Source organism: Marmota marmota, unplaced genomic scaffold (genome assembly GCF_001458135.2).
Source record: "Marmota marmota marmota unplaced genomic scaffold, marMar, whole genome shotgun sequence".
NCBI lineage: Eukaryota > Metazoa > Chordata > Mammalia > Rodentia > Sciuridae > Marmota > Marmota marmota.
This window is the reverse complement of record NW_026000222.1, coordinates 16,273,913-16,299,866: the sequence shown is the minus strand read 5'-3', so window position 1 is coordinate 16,299,866 and position 25,954 is coordinate 16,273,913. Positions and strand designations below refer to the sequence as shown.

Here is a 25,954-nt window from a genome sequence, read left to right as displayed (position 1 = left end):
TCCCAAAGGACATCCTGCAGATGAGGGGCCTGGGGGCAGAAGATGGCAACCTCGGGGTCCCAGAATGTGGCCTCCAGGCTGGGGTTGTGCAAATGGGGCCTAACGGACTGAGGGAATCACAGCTCTCATTTTAAAAGAGCATGGACTGGGGGTGGGGTCCGAAGAGAGCCTCAGTGCTGTGGAGGGCTGCGGGGCCTGTCCCCAACTCACGGCCTTCCAGTCGGGGCACAGCCCCTCCTCGGCATGCAGCATGTAGTCAATGCGACGTCCATTGCCCTTTAGCAGGTCCTTCCGCCCCTTCTGACCAGACCCGGGACTCTTGCTAGTGGGGAAAGCCAGGTACTCCCTGCGGCCTTCCTCACTCTCCAGGACCCTGTTGATGGACAGGAATCAAGGTGAGGTCCCCACACCTCCCCCTCCCCTGCAGACACCATCAGGAACTTGCAAGCCCTGTGGTCTCTTTCCGAAGTGAGAGAGGAGTAGGTCAGACCAAATTTCTGGCTCAAGTTCTGTCTTCTCTGTCGCTCCACAAAAGACACAGGCTGCAGGGAAGCCAAGGCAGAGCCTGTTGAGTTTCTGGCTGAGTGGGGCCCTCTGGGATCTGTCACAGGCTGTCCTGTGCCCATCTCGAGCTGGCCAGTCCTTGCTGTCCCATCTGAACTCAGATGTTGATCTCGGTACTCTCCTGGCTGTAGTCAGGTTGGGCCCCTACTTGCTCTCCAGAAGGGTCTTCTGCTCCAAGTCAATACAGACTCCTTTGGGGAATGTGGTCTTTGCCACAAGCTTCAGGGACCTGTCTTTCCTGGAAGCCTCTGTTCCTCCCACCCCATGACTATTTCAGGTGGCAGGAAGCTAAGGGAGCCAGGAGAGTACTAGGCCCCATCAGAAGACTCAACTTATATTGATCTGTCTCTAAGCAACAGTGCTATCTAGATTATGTCCCCAAACCCATGAGCCTCAATTTCCTCCTCTGTGAAGCAAGAATGGTTGCTGTGAATCCGAGATGCTTGGGGAAGCTCACTGCGTGCTCAAGGGAGGACAGGCAAGTGGGTGGGACCCACTTGGTTCTGGGTCTTTTGATCCCTTCCTGGCATCTTTGCCCTAGAGAGCAGGGTGCCTGGCTCCTTCCTTGCAGCCTTTTCCCTGGAGCCTGAGCATCCCTGGACAGGTGGCTTAGTATCACTCTGGGACTTCCTGTTGCAGAAGGCAGGCTCAGGCCAGGGGCCAGAGTAGGAGACACTGCTCAGGCTGCCAGATGGTTAATGCCTGGACACACTGAAATGGTGCCTGGAAATGTTGGGCCAGCTAATGGGTTTCTACCAGGTTTTTATCAGCCTTAAGATAAATACACTAATGACATTCAGAACATTGTTTCGGCTCTGAGATACAATCCATTACTGTCCTTTGCCTTTGATAATTAATTCCAGCATCAATGATCTGAGAGTTACTGATAGTCATTTTTTAATCATCATCTCATAAAAAGATAATTTTCTCAGCATAGGATGATGTTTCAAATTTAGTCTATAATCTAATTAATTGGCTCAAATTAGCTGCTAGGAGCCACCTCCATGGCTCTGTGCAGTCTCGGGCTGTGAATTATAAATCAGTTCTGCTGTTGGCCTCTCCGACGTCTCCTTTATGGAAGCTTCACTGGGTTCAAAAACGAAGCTTGGCTGGGATGTGACTGTGTCTACTTGGAGGGTGACTGACTTGTGTTCTCTGCTCATGTTTTCATTTGCCTAATTCATGCTACAAACTGCTAGTTCCTTTCCTCAGACACCTTACCTAGCTGCTCTGCTACAGGGTGGGCCTATGGCCAGGCCCTGGAAAGTGCTGGTTCCTTTTCCCATACCAGCAGGGCCCCAAGGCAGGCTGGGCCTGGGACAGAATGAGTCCTTAAAACACAAGGCCAGACTCTGGCTGCCAGTTTAGGAAACATCCCCTAGAGACCCCAGAGTCTTCACCCAGCTCTGAGCTTCTCAACAAGGCTAGTCCTGGAGTGTCAGGGCCTGAGGGCAGCAATAGGCTTCCAGCTTCTAGCTGAGACCCTGAGGCTGTCAACAGTAGGGGCAGATTCCCACAGAAGGAAACCCCTCACTGGCCTGAGCCAAGGCGGCTCTCCTGGCTCCTGCCAGCCTCATCTCCCCACCACCTAAGTCGGGACCTCAGGGTCTCATAGACCTGGGAGATGGTCGGGATGGGGTCCCACCAGCAGCAGCGTGGGTACTTACTTTTGCAGATTGTCAGGGGTGCACACATCCTCATCATAGAGGCCATTTGTGTCCAGCAAGGTACCTGGAGACAATGTCAAGAGTGGTCACTGGTCAGTGCAGGCAGGGTTCAGTCAGCCCCAATGGGCTGGCCTCTGTGGGTTGCGGCAAACAGGGTGCACCAGGGTCCCCAGCAGGGGGGCCTTGTGGCGGGGTCCTAGTGATCTTTCCTTAGGAAACCTGGGACCCCAGCACCCAGCCAGCTCTGACCCCCAGCCCCGCTCACCAATGGCCCACGGTTTCTCCTCCCCAGGCCCCAGGCGGCAGGGGTCCTTGTAGCGTGTAAACAGGGAGTGCTGCTGCTCCAGCTTGTCATCTGTGCAGAGAGGAACAGGGAGGAAATGCTGTGGGGTTATCACCTGTTCTGGGGGGCCTGCTCTTCTTGGTTCCTGTCACTGATTCCTACCAGATGCTGCCAGGTCGCTGTCCTTTAGGTCACCTTTAGGCCACCTTTTGTCACTGGTTTTCTGTGTCCTTGAGAACTACCCCATCCCCCACCCCATAACACTCACCTTAGACTTCAAGTTCCCTGTCTGAGGTCAGAGGTCATTGTCCCTCTTGGGCTCCAGGAGACAGTGACCTCAAGACCTTCCCAGTTCCTACTGCCAACTCTTGTGGGGGGCTGGCTAATGCTGCCCCTGCCAGGACTCCTGGCCTCTTCACAGATCTGAGTGCCTGGCCCTGAGGGAGGAGTGGACTCCATAGGTTCAGAAAGGGAGGGACTTGCCTGGGGTTCCCATTTGTCCTGCCAACTCACAGAGCCAGAAAGGCCTTTCAGCGACCCCTAGGAGGGAAGACCACTGAGTGGGGTCTGGCTAGGTGGGATTCACCCCTCCAAGAAGGCCTGTTGTTGTTGGGGTTGAACCCAGAGACACCACTGAACTACATCTACAGAGCCCTTTTTATTTTTTATTTTGAGACAGGTTCTCACTAAGTTGCTGAACTTGTTATCCTTCTGCCTTGCTGGGATTGCAGGCGTGAGCTTTTTGGTAGTGGGGATTGAACTCGGGGGCACTGAACCACATCCCCAACCATTTTTTTTATACTTTATTTAGAGACAGGGTCTCACTGAGTTGTTTAGGACCTTGCTAAGTTGCTGAGGCTGGCTTTGAACTCATGATCCTCCTGTCTCAGCCTCCTTACAGGCATGTGCCACTGCACCCAGCTTGAAAGCCTCTTCTCTTGTGTGCTGGGTCTCCACTGTGACTCAGGAAGATCTCAGGAGCACTCCAGTTTGGAGTTGGCTACAAGCATGTGACTAAGACAGGGGACCACAGGGACTGGGTGCTGGGGCAGGAGCTGCTGTACTGGGGATGACAGCCCCACTGCCCCATAAAGCACCCGTGGAAGATGGTTCCTTTCAGCAGGCTGGTGATTATGTGTTTTATGGTGGGGACCCCATTCTCCCTGCTCAACCTGGAGCTCCCACTGTCGTCAAGAGCTGCCTCCTTGGCCAAAAGAGATTTAAACAGCTACCATCTGCTGTCCCCAACTGAGGGCACCACCCTGTGCTCCCAGTGAGACCTTTGGGTTTCCTGCCTCACTGAGGACTAGGCTGGAGCTCAGACCCCATGTAATTACACCCCATCCTCAATTTGCTTTGGGAGCTGTGGCTGGTACAGGGGTGACAGTCAGTAAGGGTTCCAGGCAGAGGGAGGTTTAGAGCTGCCCAAATCTCTTGTTGGTCCTTATAAAATTAAAAAAAATATATCTACATTTTTTTTTTGGTTGTACTGGGGATTGAACCCAGGAGCACTCTACCACTAAGCCACAGCCTGTTTTTTAAATTTTTTATTTTGAGATAGTTCTAAGTTGCTGAAGGTCTTGCTAAGTTGCTGAGGCTGGCCTTGAACTTTCCATCCTACCTCAGGATCCCAGATTGCTGGGATTATAGGCATGTGCTACCATGGCTGGCAAGATCAATTTTTTGTTTAAATCAATTATTTAGAATTTCACAGTTGATGAACTTGGAATCTTTTAGTTTAAAAGTTTAATGCATGATGCCCACTATTCAAATTCCAGCTCAACCACTTACTGGCTATGTGACCTTGAGCTAGTTATTTAACTTCTCTGAGTCCCGGCTTCCTTTTCTACACCAGGTGGAGAAATACAGCACCTTCCTCTTAGGGTTGTTAAGAACCTTAAATGAAATGGCAGTTAGAGCTGAGCCTGGTGGCTCATGCCTGTAATCCCAGTGACTCAGGAGGCTGAAGCAGGAGGATCGTGAGTTCAAGGCCAGCCTCGGCAACTTATTAAGAAACTTAGTGAGATCCTAAGCAATTTAGAGAGATCCTATTTCAAAATAAAAAATAAAAAGGACTGGGGATGTAGCTCAGTGATAGAGTGCCCCTGGGCTCGATCCAACAGAGAAAAAGAGAGGGAGTGATGCGGGTGAGGGGGGAGGTGAGAAATAGAAATTAGAATCCCGCCTGGTTCAAAGTAAGTGCGGAATGTGTGCTCTCATATTATTCACTAACTCTCCCTGAGTCCGAGTTTCAGAGGCCTTGAGCCTCCCTTGTCACAAGTTTGTTTTTAGGGCATTGCTTTTTCTCCTGCCAGCAGCCTCTGAGCTTTCGAGGTAGAGCGTGGGTTTCCTGTTCTAGGATTTCTTGGGGGCAGAGACATCATAGTCTTGCTAAATTTCCTGCCCACGCTCTCAGGAGGAGCAGGAAGTTTTCTGAGCTGCCTAACTCAAGTCTTTCTAGCTGTGACTGAAGCCCACACCCTGCGCTGCCCAGAACAGCAGACCCAACTGGGGAGGGGGCCTCACCAGAGGAACAGTTGTCAAAGTTCAAATCTCCACAGATGACGTCAAACACCACCAGCTCCTCGGGGTTGGCTGCGCTGGACGAGGAGGTAGATTTTCGGAAATCAGCCAGCCAGTCCTGAAGCAGGTCCAGCTGCTCACACCGGATGGCACTGTCCTCTGCAGGGCAGACAGACATCGGATGATGAAGCTTATGCGGGGGGGCCCCAGCTAGGCCCCAGGCACTGATCCCACCCTCAGAAAACCATGGCCTGCAACCTACCTGGTGGGGCATGCAGGTGTGTGCAGGCGATGTACCCGACGATTCTTTGGTCCTGAGGTGTGCTTCCCACCTGCACCTGGGGGCCAGGGGAGGGAGGTGGGGGGGCAAGGTGTCAGTGCACACCCACCAGTTATCATGGCTTAGGGTACAAAGGATCCCTCTTGGTCAAACCCTCTGGAGCCCTGTTTTGTGCCAGGGTCCTGGTACTTTGGGGTCTGGGTAAGGACATGACATGTCCTGCTTCTAGGAGCTTAAGGCCAGGTGTGGGAGAAAGATGCATAAATAAAACATCCACCCGTGGTGTCGCACTGCCCATGAGGATCTATGTAAGGCTTTATAGGGGCAAATACTGAATACACAGACAGGTTTCTCCCCAGTCCCTGCCATCTCCTGGTGGCCAGAGCACCCACTGACATGACCCTCAGTTCCTGTCCACTACATACATGTGGTGGCTCTGCCTCCCTCCCCCAGCCACATGCCAGACCTGATCCCATCTTTGTGCTTCTTCCCTCTGAACCTCAGGCCAGACACCCCTCCAGGCAGACCCAGCCTCAAAGCCTGCCCCACCCTCTGCTCTGAGGGGCCATAGACCCTGCCACCCTCCCACAGTCCTCACTCTCTACCCCTGTGGCTGCGTGGCAAGATGCTTCATCTGCTTTATAGGCCATGGTTCCCTGAGGTCCCTCGGTCTTGGATGAGAGCTCTGGCCTGTGTGTCCATGGCTCTGAGTCAGTTCTGGCCTGTGTTCCTGGGCTCTGGGCCCAAGACCCTGGGCTGCTCCTTCCTCCACAGTGGCCTCTTCATGCCTTCACACTTCCACTCCACTTGGACCTCTGTCCTGGCCTCCTTGCTCACCTCCTTTATCAAGGACTCAGCAAATCTAAGTGGGCTGGAGCAGAGGAGGCCACTCTGTCCACCCCTGCCCAATCTACACATGACCCTGGCAGGCTGTCTCCAAGTGTTGGCTTAATAAAACTGTACATCATAAAGATGACTCAAAATGGTCCCACCCAGGTGGTAACCCTCAGCATAAGATGGGTCCCTGTGGTTGGGGCCAGCATGGGATGGCCACAGAGAGATGCTTCCCTCCCCAAGTCTGAAGGCTTCTCAAGACCCTCTGAACATGTTACACCTGATGAAGGTCACTGGGGAAGAGTCCTTCACCCAGATACTTCCCAAGGACTGGCGTGGGTACCTGTCCCTGGAGGCCTCTTTTGATCCTTATCTTTCCAGCCACCTGCTCCAGGGGTCCAGTTGGCATCTGTCTCTCCTTTCACCTCTGAAGCTGGGTTGGTATCTTCTCTCCCATCTAGACTTTCTCATCAGCAAACCACCCTACCTTTCTCCAGCTCCTCACCTATCTCCCAGCCTGATGCCCATCTTCCCTTCTCTGGCACCCATAGGATGAATGTCTGGCTATTTGAAAATGGGCTCTACAGCTGTGTAAAACGTGGCTGTTTCTAAACTCACGTGCTCACCCTTCACTTCTTGCCCATACACCAGATCCAAACCCCACAGCATCCCCTGCCCCGAGAAAGACTCTGTGAAATCACGTGTCCTCGATGCCTCCTCTTGCAAAAGCACAGTGCGTTGTTAAACCACAGTGCTCCAACAGGGCACAGGATGGCACTGTCACCCCCACATTCCTTGGGGAACACTCTGTGAGCACTTAGCACTTCTCACCCCAGCTGCAAGGTTGACACTGAATGTCTGCTCTTCTTATAGATGGACACACTGAGGCCCAGAGAAATTAAGCCATGGATCAGGAGGTTCAGATGGGAAGGTGGGTGTGGATAAGACCTGGTGGCCCACACACTGCTCTTCACTGCTTTCTGAGCTTCTGGTACCTCTGCCCGCTTCTTTCCAGCCACCTATTGTTGGTCTTAATGTGCCAGCCTCTCACTTGCTCAGCACTTATTGACACTTGCCCTGTGCTGAGTCCCAGGTAGGGACAGGGCACATGGGCAGAAAGGCACCTGACTCTGTCCTGTTGCCCTAAACCTGCCCAGAGGGAAGACACCAGCGCAACAGCAGGGCCACAACCGCCTGTCACACACCCTGCCTCTTCCTCTTATTCGGAGTGTGATCTTGCCAGGACCCACTTTATTATTTGCTGGGACTTATTGATTCCTGGCTCGTGTCCTCGGGAGCCACAGAGTCTTGTGTTTCTCTTGCAAAAACAAACAATCACACCAAGAGTCTGTGCTTTTTAGTCCTGGTGGGCAAAGACTGTCAACAGAAAAGGTGCCCAGAATAGGGCTCTGTCATATTGAGACAAGAGGAATTCCCGTCCCTTCCTTCACAGGAAGCTGCATTTCTCTAAAAGATCTGAAGTTCCAGAGTAAACTGTGTGTGCAGGCCTGGAAGAGGGAAGTGACAGAGGAAGGGAACGTTGTCAGCACCCTTCCTGTGTCCCTACCCCTCCTTCCTAGCCCTTGCATGTGCCAGGCACACGCTCCACTCTCCAGGGCAATGTCTAAGCCCTCAAGGCCACAACACAGCTGGGCACAGAGCTGAAGAGCACATGAAGGGAAGAGCCTGCTTGTGCCAGGCATAGAGGCCCCTGGGGGAGTGGACAGAGCACAGGCTGCGAGGAGAGACCCAGCGAAAAGGTGGACCTTCCTGAGGCAGTGGAACATGGCGAGGGGGGTCAGCTCTGGCAAGGGAGGAGGAGGCCCAGCTCCAGGAACTAGGCCAGACAGCTACAACCACACTGGGCCAACACAGGAATGGAGCCTGGGCCAAGGTGGTAGGGTTGGAGACATAGGGTGGTGCCAGGGATGTTGGAAAGTAAAACGAAGAGCCCGGAACAGACAGGGTGGGCCCAAGGAGTGGCCCAAATGGCTTTTGGATAGTAGAACTAGGAGAGGGCAGCTCGGGGCAGATGCTGAGTTTGGTTCAGGGATGAATGGGATGTGTCCTGGAGGCAGTCAGATGCGGGGCTGGGTCTCCAGAGGAACATCTGGGCTGAGACAAAGCTGAGGGTCATCAGCAAGGGCAGAAATGGAAGCCATGGAGTCACATTCCCTAGGGAAGGTACAGGTTTGGCTGGGATTGTCCCGGCCCGCAACCTGGGCTATCAGCAGCTGTGCAAAATGTGGCAGGCTCATGCTGCCAGATCTGCCGTGGTGTCAAGAGAAGTTGCAACCTGGGTTTTATGTAAAATATCTTGATTTTTAAATATTTGTCAATTTAAAAAAAAAGTTTTAATGATATGGACCAAATTAAACATATTTGTAGACCAGTTTGAGAGCCAGGAGGTGGAGAGAGACAAAAAGAACATTCATCACAGAGCCACAAAGGAGGGGCTGTCCCAAGGAGACCATTGTTGACCTTGGTGGGAACAGTGGTCTGGGTACCAGACAAGGAGGGAAGTGAGGGGACATGTGGGTTGGCCTGCGCTGAAGTGGATGGTGGTGGAGAAGTGTCTCTGGCCTCAGAACCGTCAGTAATAGGGCAGGATGAGAGGGCACACTCTCTTACCCTGAGTCTGACAATATATACCCTTCTTCCCCAGAAAGTCACTCTGGTTTCTGAGACAAAAATATACCCACAGAACAGAACACCAACGAACCATATGCCAGAATGGGAAGGCTGGATCTACTTGCCAGAGGAGTTTTCAGCATCTTTGACTGTGAATGAAGAGCCAGAGCCCCGACTCTGTCCTGGTGGAGCCGCACAAGAGACATCGAGCACCTGGAGGGGAGCCAGGGCCCTAAGGTGCCCGCCTGGCCCCATCAGACTCTGTGGAGACATCCGCCCTCACTCCTGCAGGTGACAGTTCACACACCAGCATTTTCCTGGACAGGCTGAGTGCGATGGTATTGAGATGGGAACTAAGAAGTAAGGGGACCCCACCTGCTCTGGGCCTCTGAGCCGTGCCCCTTCCTGCTGAGCATCGATTTCTCACCTTAAAGGAGAGAACCAACACCCACAGCAGCTGCTGCCTCTGTTGGGGGCAAAAAGCCCTGTTCTACATCAGCTGGACAAGTGATGCTTCAGAAAACTCTGGAAGCATCAAGAGTGACTTTTGGATAGAGAACAAAAAGTCAAAATTCTTTGCATCCCAGGCTCAGTGGAAGATAATGTGTAATGACCAAATTACCATGGTCTGAAAATTCCGATTGCATCCAAATTAGCAGAAATAATTATGATTCACTTTAATTAGTGACTATGGAAGCAAAGCCATGGGCTGGTGGGCAGAGAGCCTGGCCTGGCAGCTGCTGACAGCCAGGAGGGAGGGCTGTTCAAGCCAGTGAGGCTGATGGCCTTGGTGAGCTGGGTGTGGTCATGCCTGCACTCTTTATTTGCACTGGTCTCCGTCTCTTGCGAATGGAGCTGGGGCCTGTTTTCTCCTCTTCCTCCCCCATCGCTGCCATCATCACCATGGCTGTCACCACATGAACTACAGAGTGGCTCTGAATCCCTCCCAGGCCTCACCTCGATGGTTCATTCCCAGGCTGCCCCCATTTTACAGACAGGGAAATGGTGGCTCAGAGATCTGATGAATTGTCTCAGATCACCCAGACAGTTTTGCCTGGATTTTGTCCCTATGTTTGTATTTCTCTTGTCATTGCACTGGTGACAAGGTTCAGTCCCATGAAAGATCTTGTCTGCCTCCCCTTCAGCCCCCAGAAGAGATGGGGGAAGGATGCCCAGCTGCAGCCCACCTCCCCACGTGGCTCGGGCATGGCTGGCATGTGGCCCTCAGGTTGGCCAAGGCCTCCTACCTTGAGAAACAGAGCTCCCTTAGAGGCCAGGGCATCGAAGCTGCGCCCGTTGGGGTAACAGTGATAGGCCACGTCCATGACTGGGTAGCGGCTGGCAAAGAGGAGGCCGCTGTTGAGACACTTGAAGCTGCAGCAGCCGCGGCAGCCGTAGACCCCAACGTCATACAGGATGTACTCAAAGTAGCCATGCAGCTGCTCTTTCAACTTGGCGGCTGCCCGCTTGTCAAACACCTCCTGCAGGCACAGGAAGTCCAGGTTGGCGGGGAAGAAGGCCGAGACCTCATGGTCAAAGGCCTCATCTGGGTGCCGCCTCCTGCGGGCGGCTTTCTTCACCACCGAGGCCTTGTACAGGAGCTTGCTGTTGGCACCCGGCTCCCCGGTGCCACCGCCATCCGGCCCAGCTCGAGCCTTCACCAGGGACTCCCTGGAGGCCGAGGGGCTGCCCAGGCTCCCCGAATCCCCATCCCGCTGATTGTGGTTGGGCGTCTGGCCCCTTGGGCCTCCACCAGCCCCATTCCTGGCTTGGCTCCCAGTGGCAGGGTCATCGCCTTCAGGTGGCCGGCCCCCCTCCTCGCCACCAATGCGCACAATGCAGGCGTCCTCAAGGTTGCCATCACCTGGGTCCCCAGGGGCCGGGCCATTGGCAGCCTCGTCACCCGGGTGACGCCCGCCATCACCCTTGTATTCCACAGAGGCTGTCCTCTTAATGCTCCCAGGAACAGCCCGGGCCCCGCCATCGCCGCCCTGTGGTGACACGAGGCTGCTGAAGCTGGCCGCGCTGATGGAGGTGTTGGTGGGGGAATCAATGTAGATTTTGATCTGGGGCCGGGCTGCCCCATTGCGGATTCTCTGCCCGATCTCTTTGGCCCGCGCTTGGGTGTTGAAAAGGTTGTTGAGCCTGGCCAGCGAGTCGGGGAGGAGGCAGAGGTTGGCGGTGGCGAAGCAGAAGCTTTTGCCAGCCCCCGTGCCCTTCCATTCACCAAGCAGGGCTGCCCCGCCAGCCGGGCTCTTGTCTTCCAGCCGTGAGTAGGTGTAGGGCCGGCGGGCAGACTGCAGGGGGGACCAGAAGAGAAACCCGAGAAAGGCGAAGGGCAGAGCGGCCACCAGGAGGGCCAGGTAGACAGGCGTGAAGAGGGCGGTGCAGAGCAGCTGCAGGCAACACGGGTCGTCTGCCCGCTGGCGCTTCTCGTAGGTGGTGGGTATGAAGGAGGCCGCCAGCCGGTCCACCAGCCAGTAACATGGGAAGATGAGGGCCCAGGACACGGCGTGCAGGGCGGACAGACAGCTATTGGGAAAGGGGGTCGTGTACAAAACCATCGCAGCTCACTGGGCACCACGGCCGGCCCAACTACATGGTGTCCGTGGCAGCTGCGGCACTTTCCTGGGCAGGGGTGGGCACGTTGGGGGCAGCTGGAGGAGGGGTCACCTCCTTGAGAGATTCGACTCTAGATGGCTACTGATGAGTGCTGGCCGGCAGGTCATGGATCACCTCCGTGGGCCATGCTGGGACATCGGGGCCTAAGGAGAACCTGCAGAGACAGAAAGTGAGGAGGCTTTTATTGACCTTTAAGGAGCAGGACTGTTCTGGCGGGAGGACCAGGCTGGAGCCAGCAGGCTCCTGGGGCATTTAGAGGTCAGGAGACCCAACTCACTCAGTTTGTCTACCTGTGTTTTATCCTCCTGGAGTAAACAGCTTGGGCCTGACTGTCCCTAACTGTCTGGATCTTATGACCTAATTGCTTGAAAAATGGCCCCAGTTTTCAGATGGCACAGGTTTGTGGGTGCCAAGGGGATATGCTAGAGATCCTAGAAGATGCCTGGTTGACACCGGCAGGAGCAGCATGAAGTCCTTCTGAAGCCAGAGGCATTTTTAAATGGGTGAACAGTGACCCTGGGTTAGAGAAGCTGCAAGCATGATGTGTCACTGAATTCAATTAGGTCAGGACACAAGACAGTGTGGCTGGCAGGGCCTAAGACGAGAGTGGCCCACGACAAACAACCCCACTCTGGCTGTGGCCCTGCTGGGGGACCCAGCCATAGGCTCCACTCCCTCTGGACCCCAGCAAGGACCCCTCAGCCCCCACCAGCACGGATCCTGGTATAGCCTATGTCTTATCAACTGCCAGAATGACAGTTACCCAGTTACAGGGACCCTACTGTCCCTGGGACTTTTGGAGAAGTTCCCTAGGATGTGTGGGTCTGGCCCAAGCTTTAGTTGTTCTCTTGCTGATTCTTCAAGATGCAACCCCAGAAAAGGCCTCAGCCACCTGAATATGTCCACCCTGGGTCCAGATCCCAGACTGTACAGGAGCCACGGTGGGTCTCAGAGCAGGCCCAAGACTCCACCCAGGAGAGGTGACAGGTATGTTTGTGGTGCAGAGTCTGCATCAATAAAGATAGGAGTCTGCATGATCAAGAAGCCTCTGTGGGCCCAGGGTGTTCCTTCTGAGGGGAACTTGAGTGAGTGTGATCCAGATCAGCCAGGTGATAGTGCTTACTGTCCCCACCCAGCTTCTGCCCCAGTACTCTGGTGGGTCTGAGTCCACAGTTCACCCTCTCCTCCTCCTGAATCCTTGGTCACCCAAGTCAGGGACCTGAGTATCATCTGGACTCCACCCTATTTCAGTTCCCATGTCCCATCTGTCCCTTCTGGAATCCCTGCATGGATCCAGGACTGTGTCACATTTCACTGACTTCATCAGCCTATACCCCCCACACAACGGCTGGAGGGACATCTCCTCAGCCATCCCCAGGCCTGCCCATCTCTATAACCCTGGTGCCCCTCTGGTGCTTGCATCTCCCTCCCTCTGCCCTTTGCCTCAATTACCCTCTCAGCTTAGAAATCACCTTCCCTAAGTCATCTTGCCCAGGTGACTTAGGTACCTCCACTGGGGGCTCCTATTCCCCTCAAGAATGGTTCAGTCTCTGCAGCTCTGTGTCACAAATGCTTTGGGACATGTCCACCTCCCAGGAGACCAGAAGTTTCTGGAAAGAAGGGGCTGACAAGGGCCCAGGAGCCCCAGGCTGGCACAGGCAAGTGCTCCAGAGATGAGGTGAGTGAGTGGGGGTTGATTCTCGATGCTTCTGGCCAGAGGGGAGGCAGTCATTTTCCTGACAGCCCCATGGTATGAGGGGGTTGTCTATGTGGCATGTCAGTGGCCCAAGCATACCCACAAGGCCACCAACCCCAGGGCTGATGGTGCAGTGCAGATATCTAAAGATGAACCTAAGCTGGTGGCTCTGTCTGGTTCTGAAGAACACATTCACAAGGGTTTTACATTCTTCAGGGGAAATCAGTGTGAAGGGAACGCTGGAAGCTCACAGTGCGGGTGAGTCCACACAGATCACAGTGCAGAGCCAGCTCTGCACTGGGCCTCAGTAAAATCTGGGACCTGAGCTTGGGGTTCAGTGCTGAGAAGGGCTAGTGGGTGTCCAGAATCTTCCCACACCTGCCATCTGGCTTGGGAAACTCCAGTACGACTCATTCATTCTTTAATGTCCTAGTAATTCATGGCTGTGAGAGGGGTAGGCTCAGCCAATCAGCAGCCCTGGCCAGAGTGGGAACCGTGGAAGAAGACATGGAGCGGCCTATCTGGACCTCTGTCTCTGCTGCATCCATGGGGCCAGAAGCAGAACCTGTGGGTTCTATTCCTGTGGGAGCAACAGCGGGTGGGATGGGATCTCCTAAGGCTTTTCAGATACCAGTGATCCCTGCATCTGCCACCAAGATCCTAGGGGAGGGCCCAGGCCATACTCTTGGAGCCACCTGGGCATCACACCAAAGTCTAGGGGTACACCCACTCCTGAGTCACCTTCTGTTTTTCCTTTTCATTTCTTTCTTTCTTTCTTTTTTTTTTTTTTTGTACTGGAGATTGAACCCAGGGGCTCTTAACCACTGAGCCATATCCCCAGCCCTTTTTATTTTGAGACAAGCTCTCATTAAGTTGCTCCAGGCCTCCCTAAGTTGCTGAGGCTGGCTTTGAACTTGCAATCCTCCTGCCTCAGCCTCCTGAGCCACTGAGATTATAGGCATGCACCGCCGTGCCCAGCTTTCTCTCCTCATTTCTGGCTTGAAGTCACCAGTCAACACCATCCTCACCTGAGCTCCTGGCTCACCTGGGCACTGTCCTCCTGTCCCAGTGTGCCAAATCATATTTTCTCTCTCCCTTTGGTGGCCCCATTGTCTTGAGGAATAAAGTCCAATCTTCCAATCTCTGTCTGAGGCCCTCTGTGCCCCTGCACCCACCTAATCCTCCCTGCTGCCATCCCAGGTCCTTCACAGCCACCCTGAGTCCACCACACAGGCCCCCTCACTGGCCTCCCTCCTCCTTCCTGCCCAATTCTGCACACCAACAGGAGTGACCAGGCCTGTGCTCCTGCCTGAAACTCCCTGCCCCTCTCCTGTCCTCCTCTGCACTCTTTGGGCTCAGCTGATGTGCCTCCTCCTCAGGGAGGTCTTCCTTGACCCCATCCAAGGATGCCTGTAACCCCCAACCACTCCCCATACTGCTGCCATTCTGCCAGGAGCCAGAACTATTTACTACATGGGATTTTTTTCTGTGCTGTGAGCTCCATCAGGACCCATGTCTGTGGCTGGGCCCTGGCAGTAGCCTCCATGTTCAGAGAGGGAAAGAACAGTTGCAGAAATGACTGACGGAGGGATGAGTGCACCCTGCTCAAGGGGCAGGTGTGGTAGCTGGGGCTGCCAACCTAGAGGCTCAGTCACCCTGCGCCAGGGGTCAGGCTTCACCCATAAGCAGAAGCATGGGCCGTGGGGTGGGCTGAGCCCTGGCTGTGATGACACTTTTGTAGAAAGAATCCGGGAGGAAGGAGTCTGCCCTCAAAGCAGCACAGGCCTGTGTTCCACATGGTGGCCAGAGCTCTGTTATGGTCAGAGGTGGATGCAGCTTCACTTCATCAAAGAGTTCCTGAGGGGAATTTCTCAAACCTTCCATCTTGTCATGTGGCTTGTCCCCAGTACTGGCTGATGGGGCTGGGGTCTGCTATTTGCTGGGACAAATACTGGGGGTGAGGGGAGAGACTCCCTCTCAGCTGCTCTGTGTCCCTCTCATTCCTGCTGTGACCCCAGACACCCTTCTGGGCAAGTTCTCCCAGCCCTGCCTGCATAGGCAGGGGGTGGCCAGACCTGATCTTCCTGCCTCTCCTGGATTGGTCATGGGCATGTTTATGGTCCCCATTTAGGTGTGGGTGGGATCTGGTGGGCAGTGGGGCCCATCCTTTAAAAGGATGGCCACCTTGAATCTCCTGACCCTCCCTGCTGCCATCCCAGGTGCTTCACAGCTACCCCAAGGGCACCACAAAGGCCCCCTAACTGGCCTCCCTCCTGTGGTGCCCTGGACAGGAGGAGCCCACCTAAATGCTGCCTGCCAGCCCTGCCCTGTGCAGGGCCCTGAATCTACACACAGAAGCTGCTACTGCAGGAGAGGCAGAGGGGACTGCCACGGATGAGCTGGCTTCTAAAGCTCTGTGGTTAATTATTTCGTCTCGGGGAAATGAAAGGAGGGTAAACAAACAACACACATTAATTAGTCTGATCTACACTTTCCCCACGAAAGAGACATGCTACAGTTAAACACGAGAGGCACAACTTCTTAGAGAAAACTCGAGTCCTCAGAGGAGTGGCCATGGCAGGATGCGGCTTCCCCTGGCTGGTGCAGGACACAGGCAGGTCCTAACTGCATCCACGTGTCTCCTTTCTCTTGCCTGCTGCTTTGCAGCACTGGGCTGTGGTGAGTGGGCCAGGCCGAGGCTCTGTCTCTGGGTGAGGTGCTCCTTCCTTTCCTCCATGACCCAATTCTCTCTTCCTGGTCCTAGGGCTGGCAGTTTCGCCAAGAGAAGTCACCATGGGCTCTAATGGTGCTGGAGACCCTTCGAAGTCCACATGTGCTGAGCTTCTGCAGTTCAACCACTCAGACCCGATTGCTCTTTTAGGGTTCCTTTTGACAAATCCAACAGTCATCCCTGGATTTGTCCCCATTGCAAATCCTGGTGTGTGGCTTCTAGGGTTACCAGAAACCACACACCCTGTTCCACCACCATGGTCTCCAGAGCCAAGCTGGAGTCCTGGATACCTTCATATCCTAAGGGATGCTGGCAGGCTCCATGGTTACTCTTGGGCCTGGGAGCAGGGTGTGGGCAGGACTCATGGAAGTTGACTTCTCTGTTCTAGAAATGGAGACTAGATTCACTCCTCTCCCTGGGCTTTGCTGCTGAGTGCTCAGGAGTGGCTGACCTGAATGAAATTCTGGCACTGGTCATGACATGGGGGCTGCAGCACCTACCTCTCAGGGCCACCATGAGGACTAGAAGAAGTCAATTGGTGCTGTGGTCAGCCCTGCTTCCTTCCCTTACCCCTCTCCTCCTGAGGATAGTCCTCATGTGCTCTGTTTTCTCTCTCCACCCCATGCTCTCTGCACTGTTCTGGGGACTAGCTTGAACCCAACCATGGGACTTTTATTCTTTTGGTGTTGGAGATTGAACCAGGAGCACTTAAATACTGAGCTACATCCCCGCCTTTTTAATTTTTTATTTTGAGACAGGGTCTCACTAAGTTGCTTAGGGCCTTGCTAAATTGCTGAGGCTGGCTTTGAACTTGTGATCCTCCTGTCTTAGCCTCTCAAATCTCTGGGATCACAGGAGTGTTCCACCATGCCCAGTCCACCCATGGGACCTTTAGGACACTGACCCAAAATGCCTTCAGGCCTCAGAGATGCCATCTACATTGTTTGGGCCAAAGCCAAAGGCTTCACTAACTTGTCTCTCTCTTTGCAGGAAGGACTGGACTAGGCCGTGGAGCCAGGACAGGCTCCATGATTCACAGGTTGATCCAGGTATGATGGGAACTTTCCTAGGGATATTGGGAGCCCAGACAATCCCAAGTCCATCTGGGAGAGGAAGAAGGGACAAATCCAGGAGGTCACAGCCTGTTATTATTATTTTTTTTTCATTATTTCTGGGTTGGCATAGGGCACTGAGAGCAAGCAACTCCAAGATGTGGCTGCTCCTGCCAGTTAGTCTGTCAACACTGACACATCTGATTGTTAACCTATGACCTGGGAAGGGGCGGACTGGCTCTTCAGAGGCCTGACCTAAGCCAAGACCCCTCACCCTAGACACCAGTGTGAGGACAAAGAGGCCAGCTGATCTGCCCTCACCAGGGGAGGGCATCCTCAGGAATGGTCCTGCCTGAGCAGGCCATGGTGAGACTGCTGCTATTGGATATCAGATTACTCAGGACCCAGGACTGCCATCTCACTCCTCAGATCCATGAGGGGCAGACCTGGGAGGCATTCTGGTGACACAGGCCCTGTCTGCATAGCAGCTCTAAGGTTCCTAGGTAGAAGTTGAATTTAAACTTGAATTTCTTTTGCAGTGGGAAAGTGAGCAAGCCAGACCAGTTCTACTGGTCAAGGCAAGCCCTGGTCCCTCTGTGGAGGCTCATGCCATCTTTGAGGTATTCCTGAGCTTCAGGAAACTTCTGGAAAGTTGATTTGAGGGCTAGGCTAGGACTTGTCCCTCCTTTACCTCCCTTTCCTTTGGCCCCCTGCCTGCTGGACCTCTCTTCCCAGCAGCAGGGCCATGAGTTCTCGAGCAAAGGGATCTCCTCTGAGTCCTCTTTGTGTCCATAGGCTCATGTCTAAACAGGGGCTGAGCCAAGCCCCAGGTTTTTGCAGGAAAGGCCCAGTGGCTGCTCCAATCCAATTACCCGAATGTGCCTGCATCCACCAGCAGCACTGAGATGGAGCCAGCCCATTCTGCCTAGATGCCTGCCGTGGAGGAGTTGGCATGGCAACGTGAGCTCTGAGCTGCTGAAACTTGGAGTCAGCTTGTCACTGTGAGGACAGAAAGACTGAAGAGAGATGGATGCCTTTCCAAATGGGGAGGGGGGTGGACAAATCCAGACTAATCACTGAAAGCCAAACCCCAGATAGAATAGTCTAGTGTCCAGCATAAATACATGGGCTGTAGCAGTGACTCCCACAGACTCAGGTGCACCAGGTAAATGCCTATTCATTTTTCTAGATCAAAAGTCCCCACCACTCGGCTTATGCTTCCCTGCTTTTCTCTACTTCTCTGACTGTGGCAGACGTACTACTCTGCTCGACTTTGGTGAGGGTTGGGGGTTAGTGAGCCAGGCCCGGCCAAACAGCACCACAGCCCTCTGACCCCAAGCTGGACAGTCACACAGCCAAGCAGGACCCTCTAAGATCTTCCTGGAATTCTAGCCAGACCCTCTGGAAAGAAGCTTATATTTTCTCTGAGATGAAAGTACTCAGCTGAGAGCTTGAGGCTCTGGGGCCTTCCTTGAAAGTGAGTCCAATTCAGAGGAAAACAGACCTTAGGGCTAAGAGGAGAGAAGCCAAGTTCTGTTGACATATTTGAGCTCAAATCTCTCTGTGCCTGAAGCCATACAACCTGCAGACATTCTAATTAATGAGTCAGCAAATTTCCCTTTCTTTGCTTTCTTTTTTGTCACTTTGCGTTGGGTTTCTGTCAGTTGCCACCAAAGGGATCTTGTTTCATATGTATTCTAAAACAATCCTTTTCAGCCCCTCCCCTGTGCACCTCCTGTCTCCTCTGGGCTGCCCATGGAGCCACCCTCCTGAGCCCTGAGGCCCTGCAGGACCTGTGTCCCTCATAGCATCAGGTATGCATGGTCAGGTCTTCCTGCTGGATATTGGGCAATATCCTTATGTGTTAAGCATGGATATAACATCTCAGGCTAGGTGGAGACAAGCTCGTGCAAGGAGGTGGAACAAAGACTTAGACTCTTTGCTTTTGCTTACAAATGTCGTATGGGTAGCTAAAAACAGGATCAAAGACTTGGCATCTCTGCCTCCATTTGCATCCTTCTCTTTCGCTTTGAGTCACCTTGGATTCCAGGAACAAGGTCTGATCATCATTGAAGCCACCCCCTCGTCAACAGCAACTTTCTTATGGGGGACAAGACCCCACCTAACCAATACTGACATAAAGATGGACAGATAAAACCTGATCAAGATTCCCCTGCTTGGCCACTGGGGAAAACCCCCAGATTTGCAAACCCCACCTTTGCCCTCATTCCCCTTCCCATAAAACCTCAAAGTCATTGTTAGTCCCTTGAAGACAGGACTAAGGATGTGGATCTTCTTGTCTTCCCAGTGTAGCTACACAGATTAAAGTTCCTTTCATGCTTTTCATCATTTCCTTTTTTGTTTAGTTTCTGGGGCAAGCAGCTGGACCCTATTTGTTGGATCCCCAGGGTCAGGCTTCTGGCCTAGAACTCTGGTAACAGAGGCAGACACTTGGTGCAGGGGAATACCTGTCTTGTCTCTATCATGATTGCTATTACTGCTACCGCGGGGGATTCCCTTGCTGCAAAGGCACTCAGGAGGGCTGGAGGTGTCGCTCAGTGGCTTAGCATTCACACAAAGTCCTGGGCTCAACCCTCAGTACACATACACACACCAAAAAGAAAAAAACCCAAACCAACCAAACCAAACCACAAAATCTTTGTGATATAGCTAGAGCCTTCAAAGTTTTCTCATATGTCTGTTCAGTCTAATAAAGAAACACTCTCCTCTCCCAGGTGAAGGCCAAGACAGTGTGGGAGGCGTCAGGGCCTGTCTCCTGGCAGGACCTGATCAGAGCTGTCTGTTGTGGGCTGTCTGTGTGAGCCCAAGTTACAGGCCTCTGCAGAAGCCAGATGCAGGCAAAGGGGCCATAAAATTTTCAAAAAGAAACTTTCCACGGGAGCTATTAATGCATCATGTGGTTTCTGAGAATAGGAACAGGCTGAGAGCAGCTCTGGGATGCTCCTTCCACCAGCCAACCTCTTCATTTCCATGTAAGAACTCAGAGAGCCCAGATGAGGCTGATCATGCATGATTGTAAAGCAAATATCAAGCCAGGTTGGTGGAGCATGAGCAAGGGTACCCAAGCCAATCTGATGTTTAAAACAGTAGGACCCCAGGGTCAGGCCCTCCTGCTACAGTGGCACAGACGTTGCTCTGAACACAGGAGCTCCATCACAGTGTGTATTGAAGATCGGCCTGCCTTACTCTCTTCTGTCTACCACCTCAGATCCATCTATTGGTGACCACAAAGGAGACCACTAAGGAGACCGTTGGGGGGCAGCTGACACCTAAATCTATGCTCAAGTCAGCCCAAGCCACACCTTCCTTTATTCTCATGGACCTTTCTGTTGCAGATCTGTCTGCTGGGACAGAAATCACAGGGCTCCTGCAAGTCCTGTGTCCTCATAGAGGTTGAGCCGGGACAGTAGAGGAGGCTGGGATGAAGGCTTCCTCCATGATGAAGATGAGGTCTTGGATCTCCACCCTTCTCCACATGGGGCACTGATGGGCAGAGCTGGAGCAGGCTCGATGTAGATAATAGCTGAGCATCTATCTGGGCCTGGGCCTCTGAGCTCAAGTGTCCTATCCTGCCTGGGTGCTGGGGTCCGTGCCTGAGCTGGACATCACCAATGGCCACATGCCAGAGCATCCTGGAATCCACTAGCAAGTCACATCACGGGCCTCAAGGGAGCTCTGTAGGGTCCTCTGTGTGACAGTGGTTGTCCAATCAGCTGACTCCCAGCATGCGCCTAGCTGGTCAGTGCCATCTCCACTGCAGGGATGGAGAACAGAGGAGACTCACTTCTTTCAGGCCCTACAGTTGGGGCTTCTGTCTCAGTGAAGTCCCTGCTTCCCTGACTCAATTGCTGATGTCAATGGTTCATGAGATGAACAAGGCTCAGAACATACTTTAGAAGGAATGACAACATGCTTTCTATGGGAGGAGAATCTTAAACACAAATCCTTGCAAATGCTAGGATCCATGTTCAGATGCATTTCAAGCACAGAGCTTCCTGCTGGAATGGGTCAGCTGCCAGGGCAGTGGGGAGGTATTTCAAGGAGAACACAGAGGAGACAACAAACCTTCCCCAAACAGAAGATATTTACAAAAATTCTTCTGAAGGGAATCATTTCACATTCAGCCTGAAGTTTTCTATTCAAGGAACATTTAACAAACTGAGTCCTAAAGGAGAATTTGTGCAGAGATTAAAAAGCAAATGAGTGAGAATGAGTAAATAAAACCAGGCACCAATGTGTCACCAACTCTCTCGACAACCCTGGGAAGCTGGGCCTGAAGGCCTGGCTTCCTGGACTGAGGCTGGGTCTCACTCCTCACTGTGGGTTGAAGCTCTAGACTGGGCACTTTTGGAGACTCCTAACCCCAAGCTGTACTCAGGGCCTCCCTCTGCACATGGCACAATGGGAGCGATAGGTTCCAACGGAACCCTGTTTCACTGACAGAGGATGCTCTGGTCTGGCTGGAGAAAGGCTGCTGGCTTGGGAGTGCTCCGACCAACTTGTCCCACTGTCCAGTGCATCCAGAATATAAACTGGGAGGGATTTGAGAGCTGCTGGAGTCTGTTGCCCAGGGAGGTGGGACTTACAGCTTTATCTAATTAAGACTGTGAATTGGTCATTTGTCAAATACCAATGAGGAGATTATGAGGGTTTGTAGCCCCTCAAGTTCCTTTTAAGTACTGCCACCAAACTTGTCTCCTTCAACACCAGGGGTCTTCTGGGGCTCTGGATTCCAACTCATTCCTGTCCCTGGAGGTGGCAACCCTGTCTCCAACTGCTCTTGGCTATCAAATCTTGCACTTCTGAGAGGGGAGATTCCCACTTGGCTCTGCTTGTGGCTGCTGTGTGTATCCAGACTGCTAGTGCAGACAGTGACACATCTCCACTCAGGAGAGACTACTTAAAAAGATAGATAAGCATGCTTTGCCTGGGTAAAGCCTGAGTAGACTTTCCTCTTTGTCCACCTCTCCCTCCAATCTAGGCCAGGGCTTTTGCCTCGATTCCTCTGGCCCCTGTGACAGCTGGATACAGCAGGCACAAAGTAGGATTGTACTTTCTAGACAGCTTGTGGGGACAGAGTACTTACTAGCCGATATGAGACCTTCTGGAGGTCTCTCCCTCTGCCACATTGACCTGCAGTGGTTTTTGGTTGTTTTTGGTACTGGGGATGGAATCCAGGTGCACTCCACCACTGAGCCACATTCCCTGTCCTTTTTGTGTTTTATTTTGAGATAGGCTGGCCTCAAACTTGCAATCTTCCTCTCTCAGCTTCCCTAGTTGCTGGGATTACAGGCATGCACCACTGCGCCCAGCCTGTATCTAAGATGGGGGCTGCTACATCAGCAGAGGCCCAGGGTGAGAAGACATGGAGTCGGGCCCCTGCTAACTCTCATGTAGTGGAAGCAAGAGGAAGATCTTTGCTTATAACCAAAAATAACTCATCCTGTCCTGACCAATGAAGGGAGGCTTCTGGTTTGCTGCATAATCAGTCCAAGACTTGATGCCAAAAACAAGTGTTTTGACTGACAACCTTCCGTTTCCAGGAATACAACCAGATCTACCCTCCAGACCCCACTTTCTCCATCTTCATTTTGATGACAATAATGATGTTCCTCCTCCCTGAATTCAGGTCAGGCAGGGGGCTCACCTCCATGTATGAGGACAAAAATGTTCATTCCTGCTTTGTGTCTGGGGACCATGAGGCATTAGGGCCTTTGGACCTTAATCTTTTAATTTAGTGGAAACTGCTTTTGCTCAAAGAGAGACAGCTACTTAGGTGACATATAGAAGGCAAACCCACAGAAATAGAGAAGCAAACCCATTGGAAAAATTTCCCTAAGTGTGGAGTTGGTCACAGGGGCTGAGCAGGGCCTACAGGAGATGGGCAGGAGGTCCTCTGAGGACACTGAGATGAAGCCAACAGCCTGTGCTCTATGTTGGAAAAAAGAGGTGGGGCATGGTCAGACACCACCAGCCCCACTGGCTGATGGAAGCACTCAGGGCTAGTGAGGGGCAGGGCTAGGGCGGCAGTTGTTAAAAAGAGAGGCTGGGGTCTCCTAGCAAGTCAGATGTGACTTCAGGGGGTTTACTGCTAGGGCTGAAGAGTTTCTGGCAACAGAAACTTTGCCTTCTTGGTGTGTATATTGAGGGTGCAAGTGTCCTCCAGAGGGTATGGGGACAGGAAGGCGATGGGTGTTGGGTAAGGCAAGCAAAGGAGAGGCAGGTCATGTGGAAGGACAGAGAGGGAGCAGAGTGGGCACCAGGCAAGACTCAAGAAGTCCTACCTGCCAGAACCACACCCTCAATGACAAGAGTGACCACCAGATCCCTGCCTGCAGGCGAGGAGGCACAGGGGAGGAATAGCTGTGGAACAGGGGCCTGAGAGGAGGACCCAGCTCACTCATTCACAGTTGGTTTGTTTAACTTCAAGATGGCCTGTGTGGACAGCACACAGGGTTTAGGGGCCACAGCAATGATGTCTTCATCAAACGCCAGCTAGCCCTCACCAAGGGCCCGAGGGAAAACTAAAGCCCCTTTGGCCTGCTGCAAACAGACCATTTCTGTCTTGGGCACTGGGTTGTTTCTGTGAAGGCCATTGCACAAGTTTGCAGTATGTACATGAGAAAGGTGGCCAGCCCCTGTTACCTACATCTGACACCTTCAGATCTATCAAGCTAGAAATAGGATTAAGAGACAGGAGGCTCAAGCCCTGTTGACAATCTATCCCTCCAAGCAAAAGGAGCAGGGACTTGTGTGTTGCCCTGTGGCTTGTCTCTGCAGGACCAGGGACTTGACTATATGGCATCCTGGGGGTGGAAGGAGGTGCTCATCCACCTACCCCAACCTCCATTTCTGCCAGAAAGTGAGGGGTCTGTTTTTCTAACTCTGAGACCAGACAAGGAATAACTACCTCCCACAGGCCCTCAATATTCAGGTAAGAGGAACCCTGCCACTTGACTGACAAGTGGTAGACCTGTGCCCTGTTGACTTTGCAGCCAGAATGGCTTCAGCAAGCCAGCTCATCTGAGGCTACTTGCAGCCACTCAGGACCTCACACTCATTTTCCCCCTCCCTTCCTTTCTTTTCCCCTGCTCAGGTAGGACAGAGTAAGAACTAGTCCTTGGCAAAGACGTGAAAGATTGGAAACAAACATTAGAAAGGCAGAAATGATGGATCCACCTCTAGGAGCCATCTGAGTAGATATAAAGCACACACTTCAAAGAATGTGCTCTTCACACTGGGGTGTATTGACACTGCAAACCCACCCCAGATGGGTATGGTTGGCACCACTGTACCTGATTCTCAGAGACATAAATTCCTGAGAGATACAACCAGATCATCTGTCTCCAATTTCCCCTGTTTCTCTACCTTTCCCACCAAGACTAGACATAAATGATATGCAAACGTATTCAAAATATATAAATGAGCACCTTCCAGCATCCCTCCCCCATTTCCAGGACAAGTTTTGGGGAAAGGTAACATAGTCTCCTAACCTATCCTCCACTCTTTCTGTTGCTACTGGAGATTGAAACCAGAGGTGTTTTGCCACTGAACTACATCCCCATTTATTTTTAATTTTGAGACAGGGTCTAAATTGAGAGGCTGACCTTGAACTTGCAATCACCCTGCCTCAGCCTTCTGAGTTGCTGGGATTATATGTGTGTACCATCACCCCTGGGAAGTATCTACTCTTGTTTCTGGAGAATGCTCAGTAGTTTTGAATTGTTTTTTTTTTTTTTTGGGGGGGGGAATGGATTCAAGAGAATTAGTAAACTTTAAAACTTCTGATACATATTGCCAAACTGCTTTCTACCAAGGTTGTGCTAAATTACTGATTGTTTAAGAATAGCTGTTTCACAATACTCTTCCCAACTCTAGCATCCAAAATTTCTGTTATCTCTTTCTGATAGTTTATTGGTCAATGATGTCTGGTTACAACTTCCAGGATACATAATTCATATCTCTTCACTCAGTCCTAATCTTAGGAACTGAGGGATTTGGCATTGTCTTTGCAGATGTGGGAGTGCAGACACACCCCCTTCTTGCAGACACCACACTTCACAGGTGGGCAGGCTTGACCCACATGGCTACGGAGCTGTGGATTTCAAAATTTTGACCAAGCTGCACATCTTTTCTTAAACGATTTCACATAGCACCTCTTTATATCAAAACATTAACAAGGAGATCATGAGGGGAGGCCTAGATTGACCTGGCCGGCCCTGGGAGGTTCCAGAAGCCCTCAGTCTTACCTGAGGAGGGGCCACTTGGACGTTGTTGTCTTTCCTTCTGAAGAGAGGACGTCCTGGCAGTCAAGACCTGAAAGGAGATGGATGAACAGTTCAGAGGGGTGACCGGAACAATCTCCGGAACTCAACCAACAGCCACCGAGCAGCCCCGAACAGGTGAGCCAGGTACAAAGACCGAGGAGCTCCACCTGCGCTGGAGGCTCAGCCACACCCTCTCTGTCGCCAGGGTGAGGGTGTGGGCCGGCTGTCCCCGCAGACCAAGTGCAGCCGGTGGGGGTTGGGGCGGAGGTTTGTGTGATAGGTGGGGAGTAGGGGGCTGTCAGGATGGAAGAGCCCTCCACGTGGACCAGCAAAGGGCAGTGGAGGGGGCGTAGGGAAGAGGCAGACTCTGGGTTTGATCTGATAGGTGAAGCCGGAACAATCAGAGCGCTCCCCAGGAGCTTTGTGTAATCAATCTCTGCCTCTCAAAGATACCGGGGCGGGCGGGGGGTGGGGGAGCTGAACCCAGGCCGGGGAAGGACGGTGGCCACCGGGACGGGGGTGGGTTGGGGGAGGAGCTGGCGTCTGGAGCAAGAACCAGATAAGGGGAAGGATAGACAGGCCAGCTGAGGGAAGTTTCAGCAGGGACACTTTGTGAACCCAGCGGGGTCTTCAGAGGTGACGGTTGGAAGGGCACTCGTGTGAGCAGAGGCCTTTGGACACGATGCCACAAGATCCCCGAATCCCTTCCGCTGACCCAACACAGGGATCCTGGCATTACGCCGCAGGGACCTTGCCCTCGACAAGTGGGCCCCAGTCCCTGCA

At 52.8% G+C, this 25,954-nt stretch overlaps 2 protein-coding genes across 5 annotated transcripts in view; one reads left to right on the top strand and one right to left on the bottom strand.

Annotated features, from left to right (window-relative positions):
• The window catches only part of Prmt7 (protein arginine methyltransferase 7), a 50,724-nt gene extending 41,261 nt beyond the window's left edge, over positions 1–9,463 (top strand). Inside the window, exon 16 of the mRNA XM_048792543.1 lies at positions 8,817–9,463. Coding sequence (XP_048648500.1) covers positions 8,817–9,077 — 261 coding nt within the window. The 3' untranslated portion in view covers positions 9,078–9,463. The remainder of the gene's footprint in view (positions 1–8,816) is intronic.
• The window catches only part of Smpd3 (sphingomyelin phosphodiesterase 3), an 83,180-nt gene that overhangs the window by 2,542 nt on the left and 54,684 nt on the right, over positions 1–25,954 (bottom strand). For 2 of the 4 annotated variants that reach the window (XM_048792544.1, XM_048792545.1), the window contains exons 2-8: positions 25,154–25,220; positions 10,030–11,558; positions 5,300–5,375; positions 5,041–5,196; positions 2,497–2,586; positions 2,232–2,295; positions 211–373 (exon numbers count right to left, since the gene is read on the bottom strand). In XM_048792544.1, coding sequence (XP_048648501.1) covers positions 211–373; positions 2,232–2,295; positions 2,497–2,586; positions 5,041–5,196; positions 5,300–5,375; positions 10,030–11,346 — 1,866 coding nt within the window. In that variant the 5' untranslated portion in view covers positions 11,347–11,558; positions 25,154–25,220. Of the gene's footprint in view, positions 1–210; positions 374–2,231; positions 2,296–2,496; positions 2,587–5,040; positions 5,197–5,299; positions 5,376–10,029; positions 11,561–25,153; positions 25,221–25,338; positions 25,581–25,954 lie in introns of those variants that run through there. The other 2 variants (XM_015496161.2, XM_048792546.1) reach the window with 2 other exon arrangements.